This window comes from Limulus polyphemus, unplaced genomic scaffold (assembly GCF_000517525.1).
Source record: "Limulus polyphemus unplaced genomic scaffold, Limulus_polyphemus-2.1.2 Scaffold1278, whole genome shotgun sequence".
In the NCBI taxonomy this organism is placed as follows: domain Eukaryota; kingdom Metazoa; phylum Arthropoda; class Merostomata; order Xiphosura; family Limulidae; genus Limulus; species Limulus polyphemus.
Window position 1 is genome coordinate 28776 of NW_013666888.1, and position 17359 is coordinate 46134.

At 33.6% G+C, this 17359-nt stretch overlaps 1 protein-coding gene across 7 annotated transcripts in view; it reads right to left on the reverse strand.

Annotated features, from left to right (window-relative positions):
- Positions 1–2005: 2005 nt before the first annotated feature.
- Positions 2006–17359, reverse strand: part of LOC106462899 (adenomatous polyposis coli homolog) — a 43806-nt gene continuing 28452 nt past the window's right edge. For all 7 annotated transcript variants that reach the window (XM_022390304.1, XM_022390302.1, XM_022390303.1 and 4 more), the window contains 6 exons: positions 15437–15654; positions 13188–15084; positions 12437–12542; positions 10166–11649; positions 5707–8605; positions 2006–3317 (listed from right to left, as the gene is read on the reverse strand). In XM_022390304.1, the coding sequence (XP_022246012.1) occupies positions 2729–3317; positions 5707–8605; positions 10166–11649; positions 12437–12542; positions 13188–15084; positions 15437–15654 (7193 nt within the window). In that variant the 3' untranslated portion in view covers positions 2006–2728. The remainder of the gene's footprint in view (positions 3318–5706; positions 8606–10165; positions 11650–12436; positions 12543–13187; positions 15085–15436; positions 15655–17359) is intronic.

Sequence of the window (17359 nt, forward strand, 5' to 3'; positions counted from 1 at the left end):
CTTTGATATTCTTTGTAGCTACATAGGCGTTGTTTCCTTTCTTGTATTCAAACAGCATTACATGCCGAATGCGTGTCTCGTCGTGTGCCATCACTATAAGGGATTAGAGTATACTAAACATTACACCTTGTATAGGCTACACTAACGTGACGTTCAGGCGGTTCGTTTAACTATTATACGTGATGTACGTTTGTTTGTTGGTTTTTTTTTCGAGGGGGGGGGGTAATTAAAGTGTTCCAAAACGCGACATTAATTTCTTGACCACCTAATACATCTTTACTATAATTTGGAGTTTTTTTTTACAGTTATTTGTTGAAACCCTGAAACTAAATAAAACTTGCTCAACCTTGGATGTTGAGTGGTTTATAGTTACCACATCAAAATATCTTAACTATTATGTTCAACTGAATTATTTATACATCATTATGTTGTATAATAATGTAACTTCTTACCTTTTCTACTTTTCACAAACTCTGCATCAAACTTAGGTTATTTACTGTAAAACAAATTTTATAAACAAACTAACTAAACGAAAAGAACAGAGAACATTACTAACGAACAGGTGAAGTTTCTTAAAAAACACAAACAAACACATTATTCATTTCTTCATTTATTTATACAATACTTTTAACATAAATTCAAAATAATAAAAATAATGCAGATAACAAGATAAAATATATATTGCAGCAAATTATTAACAAAAAAATTTTAACTTCAAAATAACAGAATTAAATATAAAAAAAAGCTATACATTATTTCACAAACTTAGAATTGTCCCAACAATAAATGGTCAAAAAATTTTCAATGAGTAAATTCAAACTAAATAAGAAAGAAACTTTAGGAGATGAAACAGAAAACAGTATGTAATGTATGGAAAGAAGAATTTTCATGCAAAGTTTGACTAGAAATATTAAACTTTTATGTAACCACAAAATCAACATTAAGCAAAATTTAAATTAATTATGACAATAAATGTTAAGATAACAACTGGTAATTTTCAATTTACCAAAGTGTTCAAATACAGACACACACAAAGAATATTCGAATTTACAATACTTTTTTTCTTATAAAACTGAGCTTTCTCGTGTCTTTTGCCACATAAAACGAGTACAATATCAATTTTTTTTTTTATTCAGCAAATTAGGCAAAATTCGTCTGAATATTTACGTAAAAATACTGTCAGTTAACAAATAAATCGAAATGAAACAATTTTTTCTTTAACCAATAAGATACAAAATTCAATGTTTTAGGGCCAGTCAATTCAACTCGTACAATGAATTACAGTATTTACAGTAACTCTTTTTTAAGAAAGACAGAAAAAAAGTAAGACACAAAATATCATCTATAAAATATCCTTAAATAACTGTTTTAGGTTCTATCTATATTCGTATATCTTCACATGCACGTTACGAGCTACAATGACAAGTTTTGTTCTGTAGACATTTCACAAAACAACAAACACTGCATAAAATATTGTTAACAATGTACACGTATACAACAGCAAAATATTTTATTGAATAATTTGAAGTCTGCAAGCCAATTCTTTGGCAAATGTGAAATTGTACTATACTATGTTAGACAGCAATATACAAAATGTTATTTTCCATCATCACAAAACAGAAACCTTAGTCCTCATTTACACAAATCCGAGTACTCCAAGATTCGTTTATATGTCAGAACACAAGCTTAAGGTTGGTTAAAAAGTTATATATATATTTGTAAGAAACTGTAATTCATCATATAAATTAAATTATAGGAAGGGGAGAAAAACCATAAAAGTCATTTTATGACAAATTTCATGAAATAATGTAATAATTTACAAAAACAAGTTAATTTTGTACAAAATAATATGACTATCCAATTACAATTTCTGCAAATACATATTACAACATAAAAACGTTTTAACTGTATTTCTCTTAACCTGAAAATAATGTTGTTTTATTTTGCTCACTTTGTAACAGAATATATATATATATATATATACACACACATTTAGAAGAAAAAAAACAAAAAAAACTTCAATGTGTGATAATAAAATTTAGCTTTAATATCCTTTTTTCAGTTTTTACACAAAAAACTGGCAAATTCAACAAAATTCTGTAATCCTTAACAAAAATAAAGAACAACAACAAAATAACAAAACAACACAGGGCACTCAACAACCCACAAACTTCAGTAAACAACTAGCCATACATTGCTTTGTTTCATAACATCATAAAGCTGTCATATTTTCCATGTGTTGAAACACGGATCAGGTTGTACAGGCTGAAGCACTCTCTAAAACCTTAAGTGTCAAAACTGGGTAGTGTAACATTAGCACTATTTGGCAGGCAGATAAATATTATTCAAAACTGGAAGCCAACTTGAGTATTCAAGATACAAAATATTATTAACACCTCTTTAAATTAATAAAAAGAAATATTAGAGTTTGCACACTAGAAATATTTCAAGTAAAATGCTCATGGTTCTTTCAGCTTTTAGGGATCAGACGCTTAACAAATTTCACTAATCAGCCTGATGTAGCTGCCATTCAGTAGTGTTTTAAGACTCTCCACACAATTATATTTACACTGTAGAATAAAGTTATACCTTACCACTTAAAATATACGTACAGAATTTAACTTCATAATGTAGTGACAATACAACATTTGCTTCCCATCACAGTCTCTTTATCAACATTCATAACAAAATCTTTTTGAAAAAAAAATCATCTGGCTTGTTGTCATGGCTACATATTCTCAGGTCTTTGCTGAGCCAAATGCACTGAAGATGGAATATAATTGAAAGGTGGAACAACTGCCGAAACTGGTACAGCCCTCGAACTGTTAAAGGATGAAAACCGTCCATGTTGTTGGTCAGAGTCAGAAACTTTTCTCCCAACAAAAGTGGAAGGAAGATAAACTTCAGGACTTTGCGTATAGTGTGCCGTGTTTGGTGACCTGGAAAATGGACATACTGCAGCTTTTTCTTCAATACTTTCAGTCTGTTCCTCAGCTCCTTCAGAAAAAGGTATTTTAGCTACTTGCTGCCCGCTATGCCTATCTAAGAAAGATTCTCTAGAAATTACACTTGCAATAGCTGGTTCATCAATAACTACAGTAGCAGAATTTATACCTGAAGGCTTCTTCTTGGTTAATGTCTTATTCCTAATATTGATACTCCGCAAACTAGATCCCTCATTTTGATTTTTTCTTGAGTCAGTAGATGTTGGTACAGAGCTGTGTAAAGTATGTTGGTTCTCCGAGGAAAGCTTCTCGTATGTTGAACTTCTACTCAAACTAAGGGCAGTAGGAAGCACAGAATCAGATGACTGAGCCCTGACAAGGGGAAAAAAAAATTTACATATAACTATTACATAAAGTGTACATATCTAAACACGTTTGGGAAATATTAATGCATGTACAAAGCGAAATAGTTTTGTTGCATTAAGCAAGTGACATTTTTGGTTAATGTCTGGATGCACCCAAAGAAAATCTTATAACATCTGGTATGTTGTTATCAAATGCAACAATCGTACATAAAGTTTTAGAGATTTACTGACATAACTAGCTCGAGTATCTATACCCTGAACGGAAGTTATGCAAGTTCAGGATTAATGAAAGGTTACCTTAGGACATGAAAAGTTGCTTCCCTTATATGTAATTGTAAAAAAAATGCAAAAACACCCATAAGAACTGCAAAACACAAAACTGAAAATTTGTATGAATCTCCCTATGGATCCAATAAACCTCCATATCAAATTTGTTGAAGATCCATCTACAGGGGGCAAGGTAGTGGTAAAAAAGTTAAAAAACATCCATAAAAATTGCAAAATGCAAAACTGAAAGATTGTCTGTATCTCCCCATGGCCACAGTGAACCTTAATGCCAAATTTGTTAAAAAATCAATCCATAGGAGATGAGATAGTGGTAAAAAATTGCCCATAAAAATTACAAAACTGAAAATCTGTATGTACCCCCGCATGGACCTAATGAGCCTCCATACCAAATTTGGTGAAGATCCATCCACACCCTGCAAAGTAGTTACATGGACACACAACAGACAGTACTTATATATTTATATAGAAGTAGTTACATGGACACACAACAGACAGTACTTATATATTTATATAGAAGTAGTTACATGGACATACAGCAGACAGTACTATTATATTTATATAGAAGTAGTTACATGGACACACAGCAGACAGTACTATTATATTTATATAGAAGTAGTTACATGGACACACAACAGACAGTACTATTATATTTATATAGAAGTAATTACATGGACACACAACAGACAGTACTATTATATTTATATAGAAGTAATTACATGGACATACAGCAGACAGTACTATTATATTTATATAGAAGTAATTACATGGACATACAGCAGACAGTACTATTATATTTATATAGAAGTAGTTACATGGACAAACAGCAGACAGTACTATTATATTTATATAGCTTAATAATAGATTAAGATATTTAGAAATTTAGTATCCTCAACAATATGCTGTGCATCTTTTCTGAAGTTTTTTATTAATTAGTTAATGCACATTAATAAACTTATAACATTAACTTTTTGTGATACACTTGAACAAAAATATTTTAGAAAAGAGTGAAAGATCAGTTATCCTTGAAGATTACCTGGGTATCATGTCATTCAGTTATAGTGTTAAATAAACTTTATTTCAATGAACTCTCAGTTGATTTAAACTTTTTATACAATAATTTTGTGATGTTGTATTTTAACAGTCATAATAACTTTGTGCAAAAGTTTCAAAACATAAAACATTCAAATCAATCACAAAGTCTGTTAAAAGATGCTTTGCAAAATCATTTAACAAAGTTTAGAATTTTATTGGATAGTCAACATGGTTTCACTAAGGGAAAATCTTACCTTACAAAACTTTTAACATTCTTTGAAAAGGTTACTGCTTATGTTGATGAGGGTAAGGGTGTAGATTTGGTGTATCTGGATTTTCTGAAGGCATTTGACAAGGTGCCACATAAAAGGCTTGTAAAAAAATTAGCTCTGTAGGTGAGGGGTATAAGTTAGCTAATTGGATAGAAGAGTGGCTGGATGGAAGAAAGCAGAGGGTTGTTACAAATGTAGTTCAGTTAAACTGGATTAATTTCACAAGTGGTGTACCTCAGGGCTCAGTCTTAAGACCTTTGCTCTTTTTGATTTACATCAATGACATAGATGAAGGAATAGTCAATAAATTACTTAAATTTCCAGATGATATTAAGGTCTAAGTTGTTGCTAGCTGTGAAGAGGATGCTGCTCACATATTGTAAAGGCAGTAAACTTAAGTGAGTTTAAAAAAAGCAAAAAGGGTTGGGTTTAACATTTTTTGTATTTTATTTTTTCTAATCATTTTAATTTAGTTTTGAGGATGGAACAGCCTAGATGGACCAATAGGTCCCATGTTGTCCCAAAATATTATGTTATATGATTTAGTATATGATGAAGTATAGATACAATGAATCCTTTGAAGAACCTTGGTAGATAGTGTGGAGCTTCCGATTACAAATTAATGCACCTTGAGGCAATCATACTATCAACTGTATAAAGTGTATTGGTATGTAACATTTTAATGTAGTCACACAAAATGATAGCAATTTACTGATTTAAATTATTACTATTTCTGCATCTCCTTAATGATATATGTTCTCAGTGTTGACTTCATAATGATACTCTATTACTCTGTAAACACACCTGTTAGGAAAAGAAGGGCTCCTTGTAAACTTTGGTACTGATAAAGATGAACTATTGTTTCTTGATCCAAATAAATTCTTCTTCTTCTCAGCTGCTTTTGTACCAGCATCAGGTCTCTTCCATAACGATGCAATCTTACTTGTTACTTCTCTTCTTTTTCTAGGATTATCTGTGTGAAGTGAAAGTGTTCCAGAGGAAGATGACGAAGAAAGACTCCCATTACTTGTAGAATAAGTTCCCACAATAGAATGACTGTATCTACTGCTAGCACTTGAACTTCTACTCACAAAGCTTTTTAAGCTTACAGGTCTTTTAATACTTTTAACAAGACTCCTTGTCCTAGAAGGATCACTTGACTGAATTTGATTTCCAGGACAAGAATAATTAGAGTTACCCTCATCTTTAGTTTTGCTGATTTCCTGAGAACTCTTGCTTTTACATTGGAATCTTCTAGTGTTGTCTGAAGCTTCAGATTCTGTAGATGTAAACTGCTGTACAGTTGCAGTTTTCATGGGTGATATTTGGGGTGCATCTTGAGTTGGTTTATCTTTGGTGAAAGTACCTTGTTTAACTAAGGGCTTTGGTTTAGATATTTCAATATCTTGTTCATTTTCTCCAGATGTTTTGGAGATATTTTTCTTATCTTTAAGAGAAGTATTTTTTATTTCATGAGAATCTCCGGAGAGTAAACTTTTAGGTTTCTCGGACTTTGATAATGTTTGTTGTAAATTTGTCTTTAGTGGTAAAGAAGATGACTCAAGATTATTCTGAAATCCACCTTTCTGGTTAGTACTAAGAGCCAAGGTTCTAGTTGGTCTCACAAATGGAGAGAGCGACCTTGTGGCCCTTGCTATCAAAGAACAGTTTGCATCATTTTTATTACTACCACCACCATGAACAGCTCTTGGTGACCTAATTGGAAGCATGCTTTTACCAACCTTTGAAAAACTTTGTCTTGATGTAGTTTCTTTCCTTGCTCTCATTTGCCTTATGATCTCTTTGTTTAGTGGTTTAATAATAATTGGTTTCTTAGAAAATGTACCTTCTTCATTAGCCCCCAGTTCTTCCACCTGTCCTTCTTCTGAATCATTGGAAACTAATGATATAGTTTCATCCTCCAGCATGTTATCTTGAGATTCAGCCTCATCATTAACTGCTTGATCTTCTTGCATTTTATTCAAAGTACAAAGTACTAATGTTGCATTGATCTTTAAAGCTTCTGCCTCAACTTTGGATATGGAAAGATCCGATTTTATGTTTTGCATAAGACTATCTTCCATCAGTGTTCCTTTATTATCAGATGTAGATTCACATTCATCAAGAACATAAGTTAAATTTTCTGTACTACCATCTTGCTCATCTTGTAAAGAATGCAAACGAGGAGCTTTCAGTGTCTCAGTGGAAGGAAGAGGGGTATCGACATCATCTCGTGGAAGATCATCAATAAGTTCTGTGTCAGATACTACACTGTCAGAGCCAAAGTCAGTAACATCTTCTGCTGTCACTTCCACTATGTCCTGGTAAAATGAAGGAGGTTTCACTTGGTCTATTATCTCAGAGTTGTAACTGCTTTTCATGCTTCCTGTCATGATGGTGTTCAATTCCCTAGAATACATTTGAACCACAGATGCCGCAGCATTCAAACGATCAAGAATGTCATTATCTTTTGTGCACTGCACTTCATTGGTGAATTGGGATCTGTTTTCTAACACATCAGAACTAATACTGTTTAGACTTTCACAACTTCCAACAAGTGATATGTCATCCATGAAGGAAGGAGGATTCACATTTTCCAAGATCTCGGAAATTGTACTTCCTTTCATACTGAGGCTATCTATAGAATCTGTAAGTAGAGATGTCTTGTTTTGATCCGATTCATGTGCACTTACTTTGTTTGTGTCTGAACTGGTACACAATGTTTGCCAAACATTTTCCTGCATATCTTTGTCTTTCTGCATCTTGGATCTTCTGTTAGTCACTGTGGAGTCTTCTCTCATCAGATCTTCATTCTTTGAGGAGTAGGAAACAATATCAGAAATACCACTACTCATCATACTTAGAGAGCCTAAATCAATAAATATAGATGGAGGTTTGGCATTATCAATATCTGACATGCAACTAATAGTGCTTTGCGTTAAGTCATCCTGTACTTCACCTTCCACCTTCTCTACGATCTTCAAAGCCTCACACTGAAGAGCTGTTAAATCTTCTATCTTAGTAAGAGAACATTCCATATTTGATACGTTTAATTTTTCTTGTTCATGAAAAACAACATTTTCCTGCTTTACTCTTTCCTCAGATACTCGACTAGAAATAGTAAGAGGAGTACGAATCTGTTCTTTTTGTTGTGCAGGCTCGTTGTCTTTTCCATTTCCATCTATTTTTGAGTCTTCATAAACATCTTTACTGAACTGTATTTCCTTTATATTTTGCTCCGAATTTTTAAGTTTTCCTTCTCCACATTCTTTTAACGGCTTGTGGTCATGACTTTTTACAACAGATGATGAGTTATAGCCTGTAAAAACTGACTTGTCTTTAGGAATTCCTGAAGCAAGACAGGTGTGCAAAAAGGATTGTTCAGAACAAAAGGTTTCTTCAACATTCAAAGAGTTCATGGAACCATTTCTTGAAAAACAAGTAGGGGTTTCTTTATTATGAAAATATGATGTTTTCTCCTGGTGCACTTCCTCAGTACTGCTGTTCTTCTTGAATAATAAGGGACATACTTCTTTTGTTAAAGATTGTGAGATAGTCCCTTGTCTCTCCTTAGAGACTAACATAGGCTTTAGGTTACCAGAGGTTGGAATGTCCTTTGATGTAGAATTCTTCTGATTTAAATTGTCTGGAATCACAGGTTTGTATGAAAACCGTGACATACTATCATCTGGCCTTGTTGTACCTAAGAAAAAAGAATTATTATATTTAAATAAAGAAAAAAATGTACATACATTGAAAAGTTTAGTTTAAAAAACAAAACAAAACTATTACAGAGAAAATGCAAATTTCAATTACATTTGTGATTTCTACAACATGCTTAATTTTGTGTTTAGAATAAATACAAAAACCGATTGGTATAATTTTCTAAGCTTATTGTAATTACTTTAAAGTATAAGGGGCTCTCTCTCTCTCCATACAGTAGTCAGTGAGTGTAAAAAACAGTTTTTAAATTTGTTAAACGTAAAACAATTTCTATCTGAGGTCACAAATGAATTATACAACCATCTGACAATCAGAAATACTAATTTGAAATTTGAACCAGCTAAAAATAAATTGATCTGGTTTTTACCCACATGTGTATAGTTTGTTAGCTGTCAGAAGGTTCTTATTTTTTAGTACTATAATTTAAAGAGAATATAATGATAAAACACACATTATATGAAATGTATACAAGGCTCTTTAATAACTGCCTCCTTTGTCACTAATAGAAAATAAATCACATGCTGAAGACTTTCATGAGCCAAATTTTTGTCATAAAATTTAGAAAATGGCATAGATAAAACAGATTTGGCTAAATTTTCCCCATTAACTTTTATTACTGCTTTGAATAACATAGGATTATGATAATAATAAGCATGCTGGTAAACATTTTAACAGCAGTTTTTAATTTGAAAATTAAGTGCTTCATATTGAAAAATTAAGGGCTATTTCTTACATAAAATATGTCAATCCAAACTAGTATGTTAACAAAATGTTACACAAGCTATACTATTTCTCATTTGTAAGTGCACTTACATACGAGTGAGAGCTCTGGATTTTAACAACAATGGAACAAAGTAAGACATAATGAAGAGTGAAGCATTTTAGATTAGCATGGAAGTGACTGTTTGCAGTTTCTATACTTCATGATGTAAACTAAAGAAGAAAGTGGATGACATAATGCGAGAAAAACAAATCTCATTTTGCAACTTCAAAGAAAAATATTAAAATTATGTTACCACTGTTATTGCATGTATGCAAACAAGCAACAGTAAATATTATGTTCACACACTCAAACTTGAAAATTTAGCTAAAATTCTAGTTCTGTATTACTTCTTAGTATTTGTTTCCTTTGTGGATGGATCGTTATCACTTTTAGTCTACTGTTTTTTTCTAAAGTATTCACTATCAATAACCACAAAGACTTATAATTTCTGGTTATGTTTCGATAGAATCATTGAACCCATTATTCCTATATCAAATACATTAAAAAAATTATGATGAAACTTTTATTAAATTTTGTAATTCATTGCTGATTGTCCAGATTTTGACAGAAATGAACAATGTAAAATATGGGTTAACTCAGACATATGATTAGCCACATCCTTTAAAGTACTTACAGCAAACATGAATTTAAGAAAAACTTTGTCAGCTATATAAAGTGAGTATATGTTGTTTGAACATAATCTCAAAGTTGTGTCAGTTTCTTTAAGTACAGGTAAGAGAAAGTGAAATAGAACAACCATGATCTGAAAACACTTACAGCCAAACAGACCATATTTGTCATTTTGATGAGCAGAATAACTTTTCAGTCTGTGTCTTTCATGCTCTTCTGTGCTACGAGAGCTGAGAAAGTCATTTCTAGTGAATGTTACAGGTGTTCCTTCCACCACGCGAGCTTGAAGCGAGTCTTGGAATGACGATTTTATGCTAGGTCTAGAAGACGATACTAAGTTTTTAGTTGGCTTAACAGCACTTCTTTTAGATGCATGGGGCCGACGAGGATAATGGTGTTTTTCCTCTTTTATATCTGAATGTACCCTACTGTTGAGACAACAATGACTGTGTTTTGGTTTCACTGACTTTGGGGGAACATAGCGTGGAGTTTGATGTACAACTTCTGGGTTTAAAGCTTGAGATGTTGTAGTGTAAGAAGATTTCAGAGTTTTGACTAAAATATGAGGTAATTTTGATTTGACTGTTACAGGGGAACTCTCAACAACCACAGAACTAATAGCTTCTGAAGATAAAGGGGGTTGAAGATTAGGCATTAGAGATTGAATACACTGGAACAAAACCATATCATTATCATCACAAAAAGCACTACTATCCGACTGATTATCACAGTTAGAGGGGCTGAGCAAATGTTTGCTCTTCTTGTCAAATGCAGAAACTCCACCTAAGTCAGCTAAGAAGGTGGGATCTGAAAGGTTCAAGGAAATATTTTCAGTTTTATACACTTTAAAACAGTCCTCACTAAATCTCTGCTGAGTAGAGTGAAGGTTAGTAGTTTTGTCACCAGATGTTGCTAGTGATTGTGCTGCTCCAAAAGGAACTAGAGGCTTTGGTATATTTGTTACATGATGACCAAGCCTTGTATTATTAGATTTAATAGGAATATTACTCAGTTTTTGATGGGTTGATGATGAGCCAAGACTATTGATATGACTGTGAAGCCTGGTATTATTTCGATAGTTTGAGCTATCATTATTCGGCGTTCCAGAACTATTGCGAGATCCAAGATTATCCTCACGTTTGTCTGTATAATCACTCTTTTCTTTCTTTTCCGCAGCAGAATACACATCTTGGTAAGTAAAGATTTGGTCTCGGATGTGCTGTTGGTTGGTGATGAAATTTCTAAACACACTGTCTGCTGTTTCACAGGAAACTTTAGTCATTTCTAGGATTTGTTTTTCTGTTGGTTCCCGCATTGACACTGGATGACTGTTTTCACTTGTTAAGGAACTTAAACATGTGGCTCTGGAAAGCTCAGCTGGAGTTCTTTCTACAACCAAGTTTTTATCTTCTTTTTTTGTGGTTATTTGTTCTTTCTCCTCATGATCCTCTTGGCAGATGTTTGGATTACTGCAAACAGAAGAGGATGTTCGTGTGGGAAAAGAAGTTGTTTCTGGGCAAGGAATACAAAATGCTTCTAATAAGTTGAATGGAGCTGCTTTAGGAGAAGCTGGATGAGTAGATGGCATAGTCTGACTGGGGAATTTTGAAACCACTTTACTAGCAGTATGCCTGAAATATAAGTTATACAACTGTTGATAGAAATCAACAATAACACAAGTAAAAATTTTTCAAAACCAGATTTTTTTTTACGATTTAGAATTCTAGTTGCTTTTAAACATTTTAATTAATACTTTTCTTAATAAGCAACTTAAGTTACTAGAATTTATATTATTCAAACAAAATCATAATTATCTAGATAGAATGGTTACACAGTAAGCCTGCCTGTTTCAAATCAATACATAATAAAATAACAACTTTCACTTCAAGAATCTTCTTTCCCTGTAACATGCAGTAGCAAGTTTTACCATTAACTCTGGCACTTAATGATGTTTGACAGTAGGATAAACTAGTTTAACTTTCAATTTAGACCTGAACAAAGACATTACAGCAAGTAAATTGCAGTATTTATGATATTTATCCAAGTATTGTCATAATAATATACATTTTAAAATTGATTAGGCTAAGAAAAAACACACAACCAGACCACAACTTCTGGCTATACTGTCACTGAAATATACTGAGCATACATATACTGAAACAGCACAAGTATTGTTTAATCATCTTTGAATACCAAAAACTGAGAGCAAAACATTGTATTCAAATGCAAAACAAAAAAATGAAATCAGATGATTATGTGATAATTCATTTTTGCTGCATATTATATTCTTCCTTAAGGTGCAATTTGTAACTCTTAATACATATTACAGAAATTAAGACATATTCATAAATATATATTACTAATGTTGATAACATAATTAAGTAGTTGTTGTCTTTTTTTACTTCTTGTTCCTCTTACCTAACATCACTAACAAATGGGCTATGGTCATTCTGAATGGAATGTTGATTTAAAGTACTTATGGATCCCAAAGAACTAGATCTTGAGAACACTATCGGAATTGCTTCTGCTCCAATTGCAACAGTTTTCACAAACGAGGAAAAAAAAAAAATGTAACAACATTATTTTACAATAAATATAGACAAACATAAATTTGTTCCCTAAACTGTAGTAATTTTGGTAAAAAACTAGAGTGTTCAAGATAACTAGTTATAAATCTGAAAACATGCTCTTGGACAAAAAACTAAATACTTAATAAAAATGTTTTAAAATCAAAACACAGGAATATACCACCAAATTGATTCAAAACTTATAATTACAGAATAAAGTCCAAATATGTTATTTTACAGAATAAAATTATTTTTCATTAGAGCTCAATACCAAACCATACATAGATCATGAAAATTATAGAAAAACATCACAGCAACATTGAAATTAAGTTACAATCATAGTGATGATAAAGATACTCAATACAACTATTTCTGGCACAGCCTTCATCAAAAATGTGCTATATATATATATATTTTATTCCAAGAGTTAACTTTCACACTAATGTGATACCCTTTTTTTAGTCTGAACTAAGTACAACACATGAAAGTTTTAGCTTCTTATGGTAAATGCCTCTGTAAATTGGTCCTTATTTCTTTTTTTAATTGCTCTAGGTGTTGCAAAACAATATTTGAAATGCATGCCATGTGAAAACTACAGTTACCTTTTTTTTCATTCTGACAGACACATGGTTTCTCTTCATTGTTATTCTTCTTTTCCGTCTTCTTCAGCTCCTGATCAACAAGTTGATGATTGACAATCTCAATACCAGCTTCACTTACAGGATTAACAATAGGTTCAGTATCAAAGAAATCTTGAAAGCCTGCAACTGATGAAGCTGTTGAAAAATTCAATGACGTGCCTTCAGTACAGTACGATTTAAGTGAGTAATCAGTAATTGATGACTGTTTGCACCTATCTCGAAACATTCCAGACTTCGGTGAAACTGGAAGCACCTCTTCATACTCCTCAGTTTCCTCCAGAATTTCTCCATCCTTTCGAATGAAACCTGTTGACTGGTCCGTGTAGTCCAGATTCAACTCCGAGAAGTCTTGCAGTTTGCGTACTGGTTTGAAAACGGCTATTTCTGTATCTGAGTCAAGACATACTAGGTAAGGCCCAAGTACTTGTTGTTCCTTATGTTTCGTTGGATTTTTGGACTGATTAAGTTGTGGAGGTGTAGTAGGTGTATCCATACTTTCATCAGAGTGTTTTAGGCTGGAATCAATCACATGATCACAAGAACTGTCATTTTCAGTATCACGTGACTCCCTTTTTTTAACTAACTTTGTAAATTTTGGTAACAGACTAGAAGACAAAGATGTGCCAGAGTCATTCTCTGCAAGAGCTAGATGGTCTTCCCAGCAAGTGCGTCTTCCATCATATCGAGGTCCACTTTCTAATGGTGAAACTGGAGTCTCCTCTTGCACTCCTGATGATGTAACAATGTCTGATCTGAGGTTAAACGACTGCCCTTCAGATTCTAAAGGGTGTTTCATATTGTTATAGTCTGTTCTTGAAAGGTTTTCTTCTGACCACTCTACTTCTGAACTTTTTCCACTGAAACCTGGATAAGACCCATCTTTTCTGGAAGAAGAAAACATTTTTGTATTATCCATTCTCTGAATAAACTCTGACTGTGAACTTCCAAGACTGTCATGACTTTTGGAGCAAGGAAGTGGACGACTGCTGGTGGAAAGTTGTCCTGCAACACTGTTATACATTTGTAGTGGAACAGGAATAAAATGCTTTGTACCACTTGCATTCTGTTTACTAGAATTCAAAAGGAATTTACCAACAAACTGAGAAGGGCATGTTGGACTTGTTTTGGGGCTGTCTAAGTTGTCATATGTTTCTGATAAACTTTGATCTATTTCAGATTCTAAAGCTTTCATTTTTCGAACATGTAATGAGGGCATCTTATCAGTTTTGGATTTAAACTGACTGCATTCTGAACATGTCGAAGAATTCAGAGAAATCCCGGAGGATTTCAACGAAAGAAGATTTTTAAGAGCTGCTGAACTTCCCATTGATATCATTTTGTGCTTAGAATGAATCAAGTTCCGAAGCATTCCAACAGCTCCCATTTCCCAAAGTGTTCTTTGATCTTCAGCACAACGAGCAGATAGGTTCCAAAGGGTACCACATGCATTACTAACCACTGTCAGACTAGGAGATTTTAAATGCTGCAGAAGAATTTGTATGGCATCGTGTTTTCTTAAGATTATGCGATAGTCTTCTCGAACAGCAATGTGGCTAGAAATGTTCCTAAGAATGCCACCACCATTCTCTATGATTGCTAATATCTTCGAAGGGCTTTTGTAGGTCAGAGTACTGACCAAAAAAGCTAATGCACCATCTACTGAACAGATTTCAGCTTTATTACTACTACTATGGGCTGAGAGATTCCAGAGAGCAGACAATATACTCTTTAAGGTAGATTCTTTGTTTGCTTCAATGGCAGCTTTCACAAGAGTACCAACACTCCCAGCCTCCCGCAAAGTTTGTTTACTTATGGCATCAGCCCTCCAGGAAAGGTTACGTAGGACACTAGCTGTGACCTGTTCAAAAGGAACCATTATTGGTAAGATAACATACACAAAATGAACATGCTGATAATATAACTCCTGTTAAAAGTAAAAACTTCACTTTACAAAGAACAAAGAAAGAAAATATATATATTCTCAACAGTTAATTAAACAGATTGAAAAAAAATTTGGGACATGTGATAAGTGGTTACATTTACTTAAAAAAAAAAATGAAGCAATATAGATGAATATCCAAACCAATAAAAATTCAGTGAATTCTTGTTAAAACGTTTTCACATTCCTTACACAATACAAATACTCTGCTAAGAGATAGCGAGAAATTTCCTTTTAGAAAATTATGAACGAACACATTCTGTATACTCACCTGCCGAAGATCTTCAGATGGTGAATGTAGCTGAGCCACTAAAGCATGTATGAATGCTGTTTTTGAACAGAGAAGGGCTTTATTTGTGCCATCACCAAAAGTGAGGTTGGTCAATGCCATGCCGGCATAACGTCTCAAAGTCACGCAATAGGGGTCACTTGTATTACCATGGACTTCATGATCAACTTGGATAAGTTCTGCTATAGCATGAAGGCCTCCTAATAAAAGAAATCAGAAATTACCAGCAAGTAAGTACAACATTTATATATAAACACACACACACACAGAAGTAATGTGGTAACGTGACAACCACAACTGACGTATAAAGTCATGGTAGAACTACATTTTGACATTGTTTGGCATTTTACAGATGCTTCGCTTTTGGGAAGAGTATGTAACAGTCCTTTCTATCACAAAATATTCACACACTCAGATCACAGAACAGGGATTTAGAATTTCCAGTATGGGGATATCCCTTGTGTTTAATGACATTGGGAAATAAATAAATTTGGATCAACTTGGGGAACAAAGATCATCCAGAAAGAGAGTTGCAACAAGTTGTCCCACAGCCAAGCTAAAAAAAGTGCAGCATCATGTAACAGGTTAGAAGGCACTAACACAAAGGTCAGTGACAAACGCTGTCCACAGGTCCCATGAAATTATGCAACATAAGCAAGAAATATCACCATATGGAAAAGACACACAAGTCAAATGTTCACAGGTTGCTTCCACAATATATTTTTTCAACCATGGCATACGACAAACAGATGGAGAATGAAAAAAGGGTATTCATACCATTCCATATGAAGACATACTGGTCAAGTTGACAGACACAACACCTATTGATTTCTGTGTGATTGGATTGTTGAATCAGGCACCGGTAAACCATCGTTTTCTTTCACTGGATAGATTACGGAAAGCAGCAGGGGAGGCTTTCGTTATTACAACCTTACAGTAGAGCCTTTTCCAATGGATACCACACTGTACATCTATTTACAAGACATACAATCATCATATAAAGCATGACCAGGCATGACGATATGGACTGTAAGGATGTTGCGAGGCTCCAAAATCATTTTTACTATAATGCACCCATCCTCTGTATACAGCATACCATACTGTGCCTGAAGCCTCTACAAATATCCATTTGACCACAACATGAAAAATTCATACCCTGATTGAACAGCTCTATACAGATAGAGTTAACACAATTTTACAGTATACAAACGTTTCAGTGGTAGCTTGGCTTAATCTACACAGCCTAACAATAAGTAGACAGATACCTCCAAGACATCATCTGCAAGTAACTACAACATGTAAATAAAGATATAGCTCAGTAAAGACCACAGAATATAAGCAGTCATGCCAAGAACAAACGAATCACAGAAAATAATGAAAAAAACAACATATAGTTGGATAATGAGAGGGGAGTTAAAGTAAGTGAGAAATTGCCAGATCAGTTGAAATCAGGTGCTCAAAACCAACAAAATGACTCTTCATGCAGTGATAAGAGTGAAGAGTGACTCACATCAAACGACTACTACCCTTTTGCAGTACAGGTACAAATGTGCCCCCAACACATTTTTCACAGCAAAGGCTACATTGGCTGAGTACATAGATGAAAGCCACTCCTTCTTCCAGGCAGTATTACACGTTGACAGCAGTGAATATCACATCTCCTACCTTTTGGAACATTTTTCCCGATAAGTCCAAATTTGAATAATTCTCAGAAAGTGGATGCACCTGGGTTTTGAATGAACTGTCTACATGCCAAACAAAATCTGATGATATTTCTGTTAAGGTGTGTGTGTGTGATGCCATTTTGGCAGCTGAATGATCACAGCTGATATTTCTGTTAAGGTGTGTGGTGCCATTTTGGCAGCTGAATAATCACAGCTGATATTTCTGTTAAGGTGTGTGGTG